The sequence below is a fragment of the Capra hircus genome, chromosome 1 (assembly GCF_001704415.2).
Source record: "Capra hircus breed San Clemente chromosome 1, ASM170441v1, whole genome shotgun sequence".
NCBI classification, from domain to species: Eukaryota; Metazoa; Chordata; class Mammalia; order Artiodactyla; family Bovidae; genus Capra; species Capra hircus.
The window spans coordinates 55754620-55772140 of record NC_030808.1 but is presented as its reverse complement, the minus strand read 5'-3'; the positions used below and the strand labels follow the sequence as shown (position 1 = coordinate 55772140).

General features: G+C 32.3%; 1 protein-coding gene across 2 annotated transcripts in view; it reads right to left on the bottom strand.

Moving 5' to 3' along the window:
• NECTIN3 (nectin cell adhesion molecule 3) overlaps nucleotides 1-17521 on the bottom strand; it is a 121666-nt gene that overhangs the window by 49917 nt on the left and 54228 nt on the right. The window contains exons 5-6 of one of the 2 annotated variants that reach the window (XM_018064224.1): nucleotides 13226-13377; nucleotides 5480-6816 (exon numbers count right to left, since the gene is read on the bottom strand). In XM_018064224.1, the coding sequence (XP_017919713.1) occupies nucleotides 6236-6816; nucleotides 13226-13377 (733 nt within the window). In that variant the 3' untranslated portion in view covers nucleotides 5480-6235. Of the gene's footprint in view, nucleotides 1-5479; nucleotides 6817-13225; nucleotides 13378-17521 lie in introns of those variants that run through there. The other variant, XM_018064281.1, reaches the window with a different exon arrangement.

The following is a 17521-nucleotide window of genomic DNA, read 5'->3' as shown; positions in this document are numbered from 1 at the left end:
GGTCCCTAAAAATGTACATCTTTCATTTGACTTGTTTCCGAGAGGTAACTGAGCTTTCATATATAAAAACCAGTGTCAAAATATACTCAGCATGGACTTAAAACTTTTAATCACTGAATCAAAAAGTGTAAAACCAAGACGAAAAAACAAATGAAGCACATTCAATCATATGGCTTTTCTCAGAAATGTTTTAGTGAGGAAAAAAGTTAACTTTCAAAATGAGGTACGATTATATTATTTACTCAAAGATTCCTCTTTTAGTGAAAATAATTAATCTTTTACAAATGTTACTTTATAAAATTAAAAAATTTTTCACTTTTGAATATTTTATAATGCATATAGCAAACTTCTATGGTAGCACACATATAATTTATAAACTCTACATATGAGGAGTACATATGAATTCTTAACTGATAAGTACAGTCAAGTTCTGTTGAAGACCACTGATCTAGAGAAGACAGATAATAACTAGAATAATGTGGTATTATAGTAGAGGAGATATAAATTGATAAAAAAGAATTATGAAGAGCAGTTATTAACTCTGAAGGGAAAAGTTTCACTGAGCTATAATTTGAACTGGACCTTGAATACAGACTGATTTCCCAGTACGGCAGAGGGAGGAAATGGAATTTCAGGTCAAGGGAGCAGCATGAACATAGTTACTAAGCCATCAAAGTACATGGCATGGTAAAAAGCACAATTAATAGACCTAGATGCTAAATAGGTTCCCTGTCAGTGAGCTAAGTCTAGGCTTTGGACATCAAATTGCTGCTAATATTGCAAGAAAACCAGGTGCTATGTGCCTGATAGAGGAACATACCACCACTTAAGAAGTAACCTTGCTCCCCAAAATTGAACATTAATCTTATCAAGGCTCTAGATCGGTCAAGAGATGCAAGCAAGAGGTGCAAGCAACTGGCACAATCCAAACTGCAAAACTGCAGGACAAATGAAGCTGTTTCTTCCCAAAAAATTTCATGGGAGAAGTGTGAGAGTGGGAAACAGCACATACAGAACACACAGATTAAAAGACATTTCAACCAACCAATGTATGGATCATATTTGCTTACTAGCTGAAACTGTAAAAAGAGATGATTAGAAATTTGAACAGTAACTGGATACTTGATATTAGGAATGATTCATTTCGGTAGGGTAATGAATCTGTGATTACTTTTTCTAAATGTTCCTTATCTTTCAAGTTACAGACTGACATACTTACAGATGAACTAATAATAATGGCAGGAGGGATTATGCAGACAGGAGTTTAAATGAAACAAGACTGACCATGAATGAATAATAACTGAAGCAGGTACATGAACATTCATTTCATTATTCTGTCTTAGTTTTGCATATTTTAAAATAATTTTTAAAAAAAGTCAAAGCCTCTAGGTTTTGTTACCTCTAACTTTTAGATCAAACTGTCCCTTCAAGACTAGGTTTTTCCTGAGATGTTTCTCATAGCTGACACTGTGAAAATTGGGGTATCATGTCTATATAGAAATATTATGCATGAAAGGGAATGAGGTCTTGAATTAGTCTCAAGTTTTGAGAATAACTTACACTTTACTAAACTTTCACTAGGTTTCATCCACAGTACCCAGCTAGAATAAACAGTTATTTGGTTGGCCAAAAAGTTCATTCTTGTTTTTTCTGCAACATCTTACAGAAAAATATAAATGAGCCTTGTGGCCAACCCAAGGCAAGTGAAATAAAACATCACAAAACTGAATCGTTTTATCTTTAGAAATTGAAATGAACATGATAAAACTATTATCAAGGTTCAAGAAAAGAAATGATCCCAAGCGTAGGTATATAGCAAAAGCTTTTGTAAGCAATTCTTGGTTTTAAGCTCTTGATGGAAATCTATCACTACTCAATTCAAAGTAGATACACTTTTTTAAAAAAACAGTGCTTATTGGAATATAACAGAAGAAAACAAATGCATTAATAGAAACAATCTAAAGACAGAAAAGTTGGTATATTTTGTACACTACTCAATGATTCTTTTGTGCATGAATTTTTATTGGTATAATAAGAATGAAATCAAACTTAATTCAGTCAAATTGTATGTTATTTGGGGGAAAAAAAACCGTGCTGCTTGCTCTAAAATAGTTTAAAGTTTAGAGGAAAAGTGTATCATAATTTTATTTTGGTTTAAGTATTTTGGGCTTTCAAGGTTTTTTTATTTTTTTTGTATACACCATGTAGCATGTGAGGGCATGTGCAATCTTAGTTCTCTGACCAAGGACTGAACTCAAGCCCTCTGAAGTAGAAGCACAGAGTCGAAACCACTGGCTTGCCAGGGAGTCCCTGTGTTATAATTTTAAAGGTCAGAAATAAGGTACAAGGAGAAGAATAAGAATCAATGTTATTCCTACTTGAAGCAGCTACTAAGCTATACGGTAAAAACACTAAATGCCAACTTAAAAAATATCTTATGGAATTTGTTAATTCCAAACTGAAAGTCAATATATAAAAAAACTGATGTCAAAGTCACAGCAAAACACTTAAAACATTTTAACTGCTAGGGCTAAAGAGATAAGACAATTTATGACTGTGGGGAATGTTACTGATTATATGTATATGTGAGATAGGAATTCGATGATTAATTAAAAGTAAATTTTATAATGGTTAACATACCCAAATGGTTCCTCAAATTTTATTTAACTGTATCCTTTACCTGGTACAGTTTTGTTTGGAAAGAAACATTAATTCATTTCTAATTCCACAAAACATCATTAATTAAAGGGAACTAGGTTACAGAGACACATACATACAAACACACACACTCTCTCTCTCTCTCTCTCTGAGAACAAAGAAGGAAATCCATAACCACAGGTTTGTTACAGAAATATGCCTCTAAAGAATTTTTTTAAAAAAACTTTTATTTAAAGATTTGTTGTGCAGCTATTGGGGCTACCACTGGATAAGTAACTTGATTAAAAAAAATATCCCTGGTACAAATTAAAATTAAATATATCCCAACATAGCAAAAATTTAAGAAAGGAGCTTTTTATGGATGATACATCAACAAGTAAATAAGAAAAACAATTCAATCTATAAATAATTCCCGTTAAAATTAAAAAATCAATATGGGTACCAGTTCTTTCTTATACTTTACATTGATTACTTCCACACATTAATAACTTCTTGTTCATACTTTTGTTTTTAGCAGTATTTATCAAAAGCAAAATCAAACTCAAATCAGATGTTTTCACATCTAATATTGCTACATTTCTCTCAATTTTTGCATGTATACATTATACTTCCTACAGCCTCTTGTGCTAAACATTCAGCCAGGGATACCATTATAAAATTTTCCTATTTATGGCTATTAGAAGCAATACTACTACTGAAAAAGCTTAACGATTTCTTTAATGTTAGACTTATCAAATGGAAACCTTTCAGGCACATGGTAAAATACTAAATCTTTCAACTATAAAGTACTTCTCAGATATCACTTTTAAAGTTAACCCTTATATCCTATTAAAGTTTCAAGACATTTCAATAAAAATGGAAAAAAAGGGAAAAAGAGTTGAATTAATCTCCACTGTGCAAGTATTTTAACCAGTGTGAAAGAAAATCCTAAAGTGAATACAAAAATGAAAAACCAGACCAAATATAAAGGTAATAAATATAAACATGGCCAAAATATAGTAAAACTATTCTGCCATCTTTTCCAAGAAGAGAGTAGGAATTCAACTCATCAGTCAACTGTGTACATTACTGATATTCAAAATTAATTTAACAAAATGTTTATTAATATGACTATGCTTACAAACAAGTCTCTATGTACAGTAAACATACATAAAGTTCTAATAAACAACAGTGCAATGCTTCAGAAAGTCTTAAGCATTAGTCATAGATTCTTAACATTCTGAAGTCTTTTAGCTTGCTAAATGCTTTGGATTAAGGATAGAGAATGTATCAAATACTCACTTGCAGTTTTCCATGTCACCCTCTACTGCCAAAAACAAAACAAACCAGCAAAATCTAAACAAAAAGCCCTAACCACATAATGACCACAATTTAAAAGGAAATTCATGATTACTAAGTAGATATTTATACTTTTAAAACACAGCTCCTGAAACACTGCTAACTTCTTTCAGATCAGACTCAAATAGAGATTTGTATGATATTCTAAATGGGATTACTCTTCTCAAATTCATATAGCACTTCAAATCACTGTTCCAAAGATGAGATTTTGATTAAAAAAAATAAAAAGGCACAAGTTTACATCTTCCAAAGAAAAAAAGCTTTAGACTCATCTTTCTATGGCCATATCATTGCTAACATTTAAATTAAAAGTCATTTCAATCAGAGTATTATCAAGAAAATTTTTCTTTCAATGATCTGGATCAAAGAGTCTTAATATTTGCCAGTGGTAAGCTATATTTAAAACAAATAGTTTCAACAAGACATCAGTGAATTTTACGTAACTGTATCCTTAACCAATACTTTACTGTTATACTAAGCTTTTGAGGGAGAGAAAGAAAATAGATTTCAAACTTCCACAAAATACTGCTAGTTAAAATAAACTAAGTTATAATCATCGAGATTAAAGCCTTTACTACTTGCAAAATTCTATGAACATGTTAGAACTTTGCTTTATAAAAATATTTTTTTTTGAGATCTGATGAGGATTGAGAAGGGGTAGGTTGAGAAGGCAAAAAAAAAAAAGTAACTACTTTGTCTTTATTAACAAAATAAGTCAATTTACGGTTCTCCTACAAACTTCTATTTCAATTCCATGGCAAAACACCTAAAGGCAATTCTACAGTCCTTTTTTCAAATGAATCAACAGGAAAAACATACACTACGGGCAACAAAATAGTTGTCATTATTATAGTTGTATAGAATCCCACTGCCGAAGCAATTTAATTACCTCACAAAGAAGATCCACATTTGAAGATTTAGGAAAGATTTCTTTTGCAAAAGATGCATGATTTTTGGAAAGAATAAACTTAATTATGTAAAAATCAAAACAAAAAACCTCATGATGTTTCCAGTTTTAATTGGAAAAACAAAAATCTTGAAACACATACAAACATTTAGGAGAAAAGAGGGGATGGTTTGACAACATCCATCAGCAAGTGTTAGTGACTGGTTCTATAAGATTTTTTTTCTTGTTAAATCTCAAATTTCCAAGTTTATCCTATTTTTTCCTATATATATTTACCCGTTTGAACAACATCAATAAATGACTAAAACAAAATGGTCTACCACATTCTTTGCACAGATTCTTGTCTGAAACATGTCATATTTTTTAAAAAATGGTACTCCAATGCTTGCTTGCTTGTTTACATGGTTTTCCATATAGTGAAATGCCCTCTCTACATTCTATTAAACTATGTACCATCTTCTCATTATTATTATATTTAGCACATAAAGCATTAAAACAAAACTACCACTTCGTGTACCAACGTTCGCATGACAATATAAGCACTGTCTTCCAGAGATGAAAAAAAAATTGTAATAATTATCATGTTTAAAAGGCATGTTTTTATTACTCTTAAATGTATTTTGGACAAAAATATTGATCAGCTAATTATGCTCTTCCACACATGTTCACTGAGTTTACTACCACAGTTTTTAGTGCAACAAAATACCTTTGAAAAGCCACTCTACAGTAATTATGGCAAGGCTCATTAAAATGCAGAGGTAAAGATTCCATTTGTATAGAAACATAGAAAACAATGTTTGAAAAGAAAAGGTGTTTTATCAGGCTGAATTTTTTGTATACTAAAAATATATATAAACATTTCTTGAATTAGTTTTATACTCAATTTAGATGTAATATCATTTAGTGGTGATAAATTTTGAGAGGTATATGTTCAATAAACATTATACTTGAGATTATATAGTCTTAGGTAAACATTTAATACACAATGCCAAGGTAGTTTCCTTTTTTTTTTGTTTCTTTTAATTTTTGTACCAAAAAGTCATACATTTATGTTGACATTTCTTCTTACCTGTGTGCCTCAGACCAATAAAGTACTCTGCATTAAAATTTAAATCTTGAGACAGTAGTATAGCATTGAAAAAAAATTGTAAAGCAGCTCAGATACATTGAACCCAGATTTTACATTTCCATTTGTCAAATCAGAATATAAAAAGTAAGCTTGAAAATCAAGTTGAAAAAGCTTATTCTTCCCCCAAGAAAAAGTATGAACAATCTGAAAATGATCAACTAGTATGAATGAAACATTGTACATTAAGTCATATTTAGTGGTTGCTAAACATACCACTCCCTCCTGGAAATTACGGAACCATCTACATGTGAAACTAAGTCATCTTCATTTTCGTCATACTGTTCATCACTGACGAACTTCATTCCCATTTTTAGATCTTCATAATAATCCATTGGTCTTTCAAACCTATTGAGATTTTCTACATTGTTCCACTGCGTTTTTTCAGGCTCTTCTAAATAGTCTTTCCGTATTAGATTGTTCACTGGATTTTTGTTTTCTTTTTTTACACTGTCTGGGTAAGAATCAAGCTCATCTTGCTGAAGAACATCTATTTGTGATTCTTTTTGCATATCTGATGGTGGAATGTAGTTCTTGGCAAAGTAGTCTCCACGAAACGTCCGTCTTCTCCTATAGCAGAATATTCCAGCCAAAACACTTACAAGTACTATGAAGAGAGCCCCACCCACTACACTAGCAATGATCGTGCCGATTGTGTCATCCTTAATTGTTGCCAAAGTTGACAATGGGAAGGGCAATTTTTTTGGTTCTGTTGCTAGATCCTCGAAGTCAGCAGTTGAGGGATGCCACTGAATTGTAGGCTGAAGGGTGGTAGTAGTAGGAGGATCTAATGGAAAAAGTAAAGATAGACAAGACACAGAAAGGCAAAGAATGTCAATGCAGGCTGATTCAGCAGCAAGTTGAAAAGACAGCACAGTTAATGAAAATATATTCATAGTAACAATAGTTTTTCATTCTTAATTTAAGATCAGAGGGTAGTGATACTTCTATACATATATATATTTTTTAATAACAAAACCGACACTAAGTCAGTTACCAATCACATAAGGGAAGTGAAAAATTAGGCATGGTGTAAATCCTAAATTTTCTATTCCAAGTTTAAGCACAATACTGTACTCTAAGAAAAATATTTTTTTAAATGAAGAGTATTATTTAAATGTTATATATATACTATACAGCTGGCTTAAGAATTATCATTATCAAAAAACTAAATCAAATCATTCAAATGTACATTTTCTTAGCCAGTACATTAGCAAAAGGAAGTAACAGAATAATAAAGTAAAAGAATGAAAAAGATTCAAGTGTATTTTCTAAATATCCATCTTTACCTAATAAAGTTAATCTTTATTAAGAAATGAACTTATCTTTAAAAGAATGAAAAACTATAGATTGTTAAGTGGCCATAGTATAAGCTGTTGGCTTAATAATTCTCTCAAAAATATTTTCCTTAAATAAAGAAAATGCTTTAAATTTTAGAAAGCATGTATGCAGTATATACCATTATTTAGTGATTAAAAAAATAAAAAGTACATATTTATACTATGTTAGCCAATCATGGGCTATTATCAAATGAGACTAACAGACAAAGAAAAGCATGTGATAAAAGTGTTATAAAAATATCATCATCATGTCTATATCCCACGGGTAAGATATCTGAACATTTAGGAAATTTGAGAAATTTCAACCGTATCTACAAAATTCAATGTCACACTGCTTTAGGATGGAGTCTCAAAAAGAGCAGCTAATATTTTAGAGAGAACATTCTAATGATACTTAAATATTAGATGCAAATGACCCTGTGTATTGCCATTAGATTATAGAGTAAATAGCCATTAATATTAAAAAGCAACTAAACATAAATAGTAAAAAATAAAGATTGGTTAATTATCAATTAAGTGGTATTTGCAGATCATGTTACACAAAATGCTAGAGTTTGAAGAAAGGATGAGTTTAAAATTCTTGAATTTCTTCATTGATAAAAAAAATGATCCAAATGATAATCTCCTATAATTATTTTTTAAATGAGTGGTACTGACAGAGCTTTTAAAAAGTGATTGTTAGAAAAATACTAAATCTACATGGGTAAGTTATTCTAAAATTACAAGCTAAAGAAAAATACTTACTGAAACAGGTTTCATCACGGAATGCCATATGTACAGAATGTGGTAAAAATTTAGCAAGTACAGTATAAAATGTAACAAGTACATTATAAGTAATTTTCTATGAGTGTAAACCAATATAACAGGCAATCCAGTCAAGTACCTTGAAGTGAATATTATTTATCATAGTATATGTAAGTGAATCAACAAAGAGTTTCAATTTGTGAGAACATAATCACTACCTGAATAAATTCAGTCTTAAAATTGTGGAACAGTAGGATCATTTGCACTATAAAAGTAGTAAAGCCTCATATAATCCAATCCAACCTCACAGAACCAGGATATTAAAAATTAATCATTTATAAGATAACTCATTTATTTTCTGAGGAGGACTAATGGAAAAGTTTTACGTATTCAATGTCGTCTTTATAATGATTACCAAAGAAAAAAGTATTATGTATGATAAACGGGCATCAGCATGTTTAAACAAAAACACAAATTACCTAATTAATAATTTAAAATTCTAAGTTTGTGATAGCTCTTAATGAAATGGTATTTTTCTCAGAATAGTACACCTGCATTCTCACCAAACATAAGATACATAACTGTACATTTTTATGAAGTATTCTTTAAAAAACCACCAACATTTATTTCTACTTGCAATGTTCTTTATGTAAACACAAATGGACATCTGTTTATTTAACTGAGATTTAACAAAATACAGCTTTCTTAAAATCTAACTACAAAAAAAAAGTAACCCCCCCCAAAAAAAATCTATTTAAAACTCTTAGTCAGTGGTTTTAGAATCTTTTTTTAACCTACCATCTCAACTATTAAAAAAAAAAATGAAAAAACAGAATAGCCTCACTATCAATAAATTCCATGAAAAAGGGACTCTTACTAAACTTTATATCTTGTATCTTAACCAACAGACAGACATATGATTCACAGAGACATTTGTTCCTGCTTTCCAATTTTGCTCTACTCCAAGATAATTACAGTGAGAGTCATATTTGTGAAATGAGGCAACTAACAGCTACTTATTTCTCAAGATTTAGAAATCCTTCCCAGCAGCATTCTGTATTAATGCAGATTTTTAAAAATATTCTTCACTAAATGTGATAAATAAACATATAACAAATGTAATAAACTAGTAGATTCTGAGTTCTCCATATCCAACTTCTCAACTTCCCTTGAGTCCTGCCAAATAGGAAAACAAATAGTCCACCAAAACCTCTGTAGCTATGTTTTAGCCTAATAATTACTATGTTAAAAATGGAATGAATTGGTTCCTTTTTCTTTCAGACTACTTAAATCGTTAAATAAACAAAATCTATAAACATTAAAATTTAAGGACTGCTAAGTGTGTTTAATATGTCTGGATCAAATGAATTTGATTTGAAATTCAAGATCTGCACAGGAATATACTTTGGTTTTTTTAAGGCATGAGGGAACTTGTGATACATGAAAATTTGCTTCTCTATTCTCAGAGAAGTAAGAGGTATCAGGAGAAAAGACCCACCTCAAAAGCAACTAGAAAAACACAATTTCATACAGTCAGTCAGTATTGGACAGAGTCATTGTACCATGATGAGTAATAACTAAAGCTGTATATTGAAATCTTGGATCCTGAATATACAGAAATTATGCCAACGTGGGAAAATGTATAACAGAATTTCAAATAACTTCTCTCAGTGCTAATAATTCTATTCTGGGTTACCTTTTAGTCTCCAGTCATATGATATACTCATTTTACAAATATTTTAAAAAATCAGTAATGAAATTTTAAAATATAAATTTTATTTTTGAGATTAAAATGTTGTCCTGGAGAAAAACAAGAACATATAACTCACAATGAAAAAAGACTAACTTTCTGATCATTCACTGTGTAAGTTATGGCCTTTTATTGTGATAAAAGCCTACTAGTAGACCTTAATAGCCATTTTGGAAAGGGAATTTATATCTAAGATACTAGATAAAACTAAGAAGCTCTTAGCAGAGTTAACTAAACTCAGCATGGTATACTGTATTAAAGACTATGGATAGAAAAGTAAAGTCTAATTCCTGATGATTACTTAAAGAAAACCATCTCATATAATGCCATCTTTTTCTGAAGTATTTAGCGGTAATTAATTTGATTTTTCATATTTACTCAAAATGTTGTTTTCACTCTTATAAGACTTGGTAGAAGTTGATTTTAAAATGTGTGAAGTTTATCATCAGCATTACATTAGACTTTTGCCAAAAAAATAAAATTACATACAGGCAGATTCTCAATTTTTTATTCCTTCCTGTTTTCTTCTTAAATGTATTCATGCACGCAACAGAAGTTTCCTGAACACTTGTTATGTGTTAAATATTGCTGCAATTGGTCAGAATATAGTATTGATTAAAGCAGACAACAATCTTGCGTTCAAGAACATATGTTCCAGTGGGGATAAAAACAGGCACGCATATAAATACAACCAAATATGTAGTCTATCACATGGTAATATGTACCACAGAGAAAAAAATAAGGCAGAGAGATGGAAGACAGACAGTAGTAAAGGGGTGAGAAGGGAGGAGTTTCAATTTTAAATACAGTTGTGAAGGTGATATATGAGCAAACACTTAAAGGAAGTGAGGGAAAGAGGTATGAATATATCTGAAGAGTATTCTCAGCAGCAGAAACAGCAGAGGCAATGACTCTGAAATGTACCTATTGGGTTCAAAAACAGCAAACTGGCTGGTATGACTGAAGCCAAGCAAGCAAGAGCTATTAATAAGAGGTGAGCTCAAAAAGATAATCTAGCACCAGAACATGTACAGAGCTCACAAATCACTATAAACATCTGGTTTTCACTGTGGGCAAAATGGGAAGTCCATGAAAAGTTTGAAGTAGAGGACTGACGTGATCCGGCATGTCCTTTAAAAGGGTTAATCTGGCTGCTCAACTGATGACAGGAAGAGCAGGAATATTAAATGACTCTTCTATAGAGAAGCAAGGGTTGCTGATGGTTTGTGCCAGAATACTGGCAAAGGAAGTAGAGAATTGGTAAGGTTTTGTATATAACATAATGAGAAAGTTCAGACCAATTTGTTGATGAATGGGGTGTGGTACGAGAAAAAATATCAAAATCAAGAATAAGTATAAAGGATTTCATGCCCTGAGCAAACGTACTGACAGAGATACCAATAACTAAAAGACAAACAAAGACTACTAGAGGAAGAGATTTCATGGCAAAAAGCATAAGAAAGATGAGGAACTCAGTATAGTTTGAATGCAAACTATACTTCTACATATAAGGGGCTGTGTGTGTGTGCTAAGTTGCTTCAGTCGTGTAAGACTCTGTGACCCTATGGACTATACCCTGCCAGGTTCCTCTGACCATGGGATTTTCCAGGCAAGGAACTGGAATGGGTTGCCATGTCCTCCTACAGGTGATCTTCCCAATCCAGCAATCGAACCCACATCTCCTACATCTCCTGCATTAGCGGGTGGGTTCTTTACTTCTAGTGGCACCACTGAAGCCCCCATAAGGGGTTAATGGTCACTAATAGACAGTGGGACACACAAGTAACCAGTACTGGGAAATGGACCCAGAATACCAATGATATAAATTTGGCAAATCACCAACTGATAAGATGCTAAAATTGAGCCTTGATATTTAAAAGATTACAAAATTAGAACACATTGAGCCTAGGATTTATAAGTAATATCCCATAATAAATTTTGTACAACAGAAATATTAAGTATGCAGTCCTTAGGTAACTACATTTAAAATATGGATTTCCTGTGGCTTCAAAGTTCTTTTCTTTTTTAACAAAAAAACGTCTAAGGGAAGGAAATAAGACTAATACACTAATACATTTATATCAAAGCACTGCTACTGGCAGGAAAGACTAGGTAGAGATGCACAAAACTCTAAACTGCTTGTGAGATAACATGCAAGAAAAAAAACTTGTGTCCCTACCATGTGCCACGCACTAAGTGCTAAGAACACAATAATAAAGCAAATGCAGATTGTTTAAACATGAGGACAGATAATAGGTAAATAAGTAAGTATACAACTACAAACTGTGATAAATACCATGCAAAATAATATGGGGAACTGTTCTTAGATTAAGAGATCACAGAGGACAAAGAATGTGACATTAATGCAAGCTTAAAATTTCTCTAAAATCACGCAAAAGAATCTGAAAAAATATATATATGCACATATATAAAACTGAATCACTTTGCTGTACACTCGAAACATTGTAAATTTAGTTCAATTTCAAAAAATTTAGTTTTAGACTGAACAGAGATAAAACTCTTAATACCTATTATCAAATTACTATACAAACCTGTATTTCTCAAGGTTCTCTTCCTTTTTCCTCTCATTTTCCATGTTAGAAATAAAGATTACTACATTCTTATAGTCAAGGAGATGCTTAAAATTTTTATATCATCTTTATAAATAAGCATTCCACTGATAATCTGTTATTTATAGCCACACCCAGGAAAAATATATTTTTAGCTCCAATATGTTTTGTAAAAACCCAAATTTATACTCAAACTGATGAAAACATTCACAGTGAAACAAATGAAATGCATAAAATCTAAGTTCTTAGTGGCTTATGGACCAACCAGAAAAAACATCTTATATTTTATTTGATCGGCACATTTTCAGTAGCATGCCCACTTCACCTCTTAGTAACTCAATAAGGCATAATCTCATATTGAGTGATGATGATATTTAATAAGAAAGGTCATCAAAATGGATATTTTATTTATTAAAGACACTTGTGTGCAGAATAGCTGCCAAAAGCAAACAAAAAATCCCATTTCTGGTATAAATACAAAAGAATCTAGAAAGGTACAGACTATATGTCATATTATAACTGAAAAATCAGCTATATGCATAGGTCTTAAAATGTATATGAAGTTACTGTGTAGACATTTTGACAATTTTTAAGTCATGGAATGCTACTTTATATATGAATTTCAGGTAGAGTTACTTTATCACATCTCTTTTAGATTATTTGGAAAACCTCACACTGAGGAATACGTATCTTCACAAGTACAAATTACTGCCTCCATCACAGTGCTACTGTTATTACTGTTGTTATAGAAATAATCTACATAATTTATTTTGTGAGTAGATAGTAACTTACCTGAAATATAGATGACCTTTTGATCACTTCTTTGGCCAAGCGAATTGGTCACTTTACAGACATAAACACCAGAATAATTGAAAGTCAGTGGATGGACAAAATGAAGAGTGTTGTCTGAAGCCAATAAACCATCAGGCCACTGTCCATCTAACCTAGATTTTAAAAAGCATGAAATTAAATACCTTCAGATTCTATTCACTGACAACTATTTAAGTAAGATATTACACTTTCCAGTTGTTAGAGAAAGAATCAGCATCCTTTAGGTAAATTTCACTATGAAATAAAAGCATGTAAGTTATGAATTTTCATTTTAGTAGAGGTGAACCAACAGATAAAGAACACCCATTTAGAACACCCATTCTTTCAAAATATCAAGTCATATAAGTAAAACTAGGCTAACATATTAGAGGGAATAGGAGAGAAGAAGAGAAAAAAATTATTTATTTTTAAAGAATTATATTCAGAAAACTGGAAAATTAGAAGTATTTAAAAACATACCCATAGTCTTAAAAGAATTAAAATAATTCAGTGAATTATGAATCCATACATGATGTATCTATAATTTTCAAAGTGAAAGTCATCACTTTAGTACATGATAATATTTTAGCACCTTCTGTAACATATTTAAAGAGTAACATTTAATATTGAGCAAATAAATTTATATTGCACTATATTCCAAAGATGGTTAACTTCTAAGGCACCAACAAGGGTCTTCTTACAAAATAATTTTATTCATAAAGTAGGCATCTGTGACAGTAAAAACCAAGGCATCTTTGCTATCAATAATAACTCTTTTAAAATGATTTTTATACTAATTAGGCTAAAAGGTTCTATCTGGTGTACACATTACTCTATGAAGTATAATAGGAATAAAATTTCACTGTAAGAACTCTAAAGCTATTCATTGCAATGGAACTAAATGTAAACTGTTTTACATCATTTTTCCATGTTAGGGTATATCCCACTGTGGAGTGAGGAGGAACAAATTAAGTCTTTATTTTGAAAGTGTTTTTTCAGCCCATAAATTATTTTTATTAAGATAAGAAGATAAAAAGTGAAGTAAACCCAGGTACTCAACTAGTACTATAGTTTGAGTTAAGCAGATTTTCAAAGTTCATTTACTCATTCACTCAGTCACCCATTATTTAATTATTAAGAACTTAACCGTTTACCATACTCTGTTCTGCTAGTGTTCCTGAAATGCACAAGTAAGAAAGATCTGGTCCTTGTTTTCAGTGATCTAAGCACATTAGTAGACCAACTAATTAACAAAGGAAGTAAGAAGAAAAAACACTGAAAAGGTACAAAGAAACAAATCAACACTAGAGACAGGATTTTGTTCTGTGATCCAAACAACCAATAAAACCTTTTAGAGTTGCTATGCGGAGAAGGCAATGGCACCCCACTCCAGTACTCTTGCCTGGAAAATCCCATGGACGGAGGAGCCTGGTGGGCTGCAGTCCATGGGGTCGCTATGACTGAGTGACTTTACTTTCACTTTTCACTTTCATGCATTGGGGAAGGAAATGGCAACCCACTCCAGTGTTCTTGCCTGGAGAATCCCAGGGAAGGGGGAGCCTGGCGGGCTGCCCGTCTATGGGGTCACACAGAGTTGGACACGACTGAAGCGACTTAGCAGCAGCAGCAGCAGCAGCAGCAGCAGCAGCAGCAGCAGCAGCAGCAGCAGCAGAGTTACTATGACTTAATTTAGCATTGAAGGGTAAAGGTAATATTCTTAAATTATTTAAAAAACAAAAACTTCATATTTTCTTCCTAAGAGGACCTTGGAAAGAACACTTTTACAAACATCAGCTTTCAAAAGGTGAACTCTTTCTCTAGAAGTACAAGAATGAATATGAAGTCTATGTATCTTACCAATTAGCTCTGTACTTTGGGCCCTAAATTCTAATGCCTTTAATTCTGAGAAATATAAAAATGGCTTATAATCTTTTAAAGGTGCTTATTCAAATAAGCTAGAAAAATATAAATACCATATTAAACTCACAACAAAGGACATGCTAAACACCTTACAGGCTCTTGTACCTACACTACATGGTTTAGATTCATCAGCTTTACCCTCACAAAAACTTTGTGGAGTACTATTATCAATGAGGAAACAAAGGATCAGAAAGGTTAAATGATTTATTCAAAAGACTGCTCCAAGTACAGACACTATAATGAGAACTCAGAAGTGTATGACTGTCAGAAATACCCTATCACACATCTTAACCAATGCCTGCTTCCCACTTTGAAGAAAATGTGAATAGAAGGCCTTCACTACTTTAAAACTTTACCTTTGCTTAAAGACAACAGGTTAACCAAATATATTCTTTCTCTGATCCCACAAAATACCACCTAAAACAGGAGCAATATTAAAGACCAACAAAGAGAAAGAGAAAAAGGAGGCAGAATTCATCATACAAGATGTATTAAAAACTTTTAGAAGACAGAAAACAGATAGGGAAAACAATATACGCATTAAGCCAGTGTTTCCCAGACAGAAGACAGATAAAAAGACAGAAGTAATTCTGTCTCCAGGGGACATATCTTGTATACCTTGAAACAGTTTTGGTGGTCATAGCTCAGAGTAGGGCAAGTGTGTGGTACTGACTCTAGAGAAGCAAGGCCAGGGATGCCACTAAAATATCCTAATAGTCCACAAGACTGTCTCCAACAACAAAGATTTATCGAGCCCAAAATGTCAGGAGTGAGAAGGTTGAAAAGCTCTGCTTTTGGCTGAAGAAGTCCTTGCAGGAGGCACATGAATAAGAATGCAGCCAATTTGGCCCAAAGAAGCCAAAGATCAGAGTCTGACCCACTGTACTGCAGAAGGCCAGTAAGGCAGAGGGCTACAAATAGGAGATTAGTTGAAATCTGAAAAAAACAAAACAAAACCGACTCCACTCAACTCTGCACAGATACCAGGTATTCATGCTTTAGGCAAAATAATGAAGGTTAATTCATGAAAAAAAGAACTCCACTCTTCAATAAGTGGTATCTAAAGCTTCTTCAGGAAAATAACCTCCTCTATAGTAGAATCTACCCAATAAGTACTCTCCACTATAGAGAGTTTCCACTCAGCATTTTAATGCATCACTGTGAAATGAATGGACAACTGAGAAAATCAAGAAATATCTACAAAATAAGACCAAACAACAACAACAAAAGAACCTGGAAGAAAAAAGAAACAATATGTAAGAAACAGAAAAACTCTGCCAAGGAAATAACTCTAGTATCCCAATTTAGAAACCAGAAGATACATCCATAAAAGATGAAAAGGGTGCTATGAAAAACAACAAAGAATAAGAAAACACTCTCAGAAACACTGAACATATCTCAAAAGAAAATTTTTAATCAATGGTGGGAAAAAAAGCAAAGAAATCTTGGGAGAACAACAAAAATTATTTGAAAATTGAAAAAGACTGTTTAGTATACAATAAATAGGAATTCTAGTATGAGCAAACAGAAAAAAAAAAAAAGTAGGGGAAATAACCCAAAAAATAAAGGAAAAAAAAGAGAGAGAGAGAGAAAAGAAGAATTTACAGGTAACAGATAAAATTCTCTAGATTGAAAAGGTGGGGTTGCGGGGTGGGGGGGCAAGGGTGGAAGTTTCAAATACTGAGAAGTAAGAATGAAATCTCAGCAGAACAGTCTGAAATTTCACAAATAAAGAGAATTAAGGCTTGTCAGTAAACTACACAAGTAAAAAGAAGGAATTATTAACCTCAGGAGAAACAAACAGCTTTAAAAAATAAAACAAAATTCTAGTATACTACTTAGTTCTCAGTAAATAATATTTATCTATTATAGGGAGGCAATGATTACACAATTTAAAGGCTGCTTAATGTCACTCTGGGAGCTGGTGATGGACAGGGAGGCCTGGCATGCTGCAATTCATGGGGTCGCAAAGAGTCAGACAAGACTGAGCGACTGAACTGAACTGAATGTCACTGAGACTAGCTTAATTTCACTGAGATGATAAAGGGCAGGAATATGTATATGGGTATGTTTGTGAACAGGTAGATATAAAACTGAATTTTCATTTTTATAGTAAGCCAATAGACAGTGTTAAAAATTAGTAGTTTAAGAAGTAAGTTTAAGACCTATGATGATAAATGCCAGGAAAAATTACTAAAGTTGCCAAGGTAGCCCCTGAGAGACAGAATTGAGGGGACTGGAAGGCGGGGAGAGGTGAAACCCAAAAACATGTGAAAGATTTCCAGCTATTACGGTCATCGTATATTACACTGATAAAAACAACTTCAAATATGCACTGAAGAACACTTTTGACTTTTA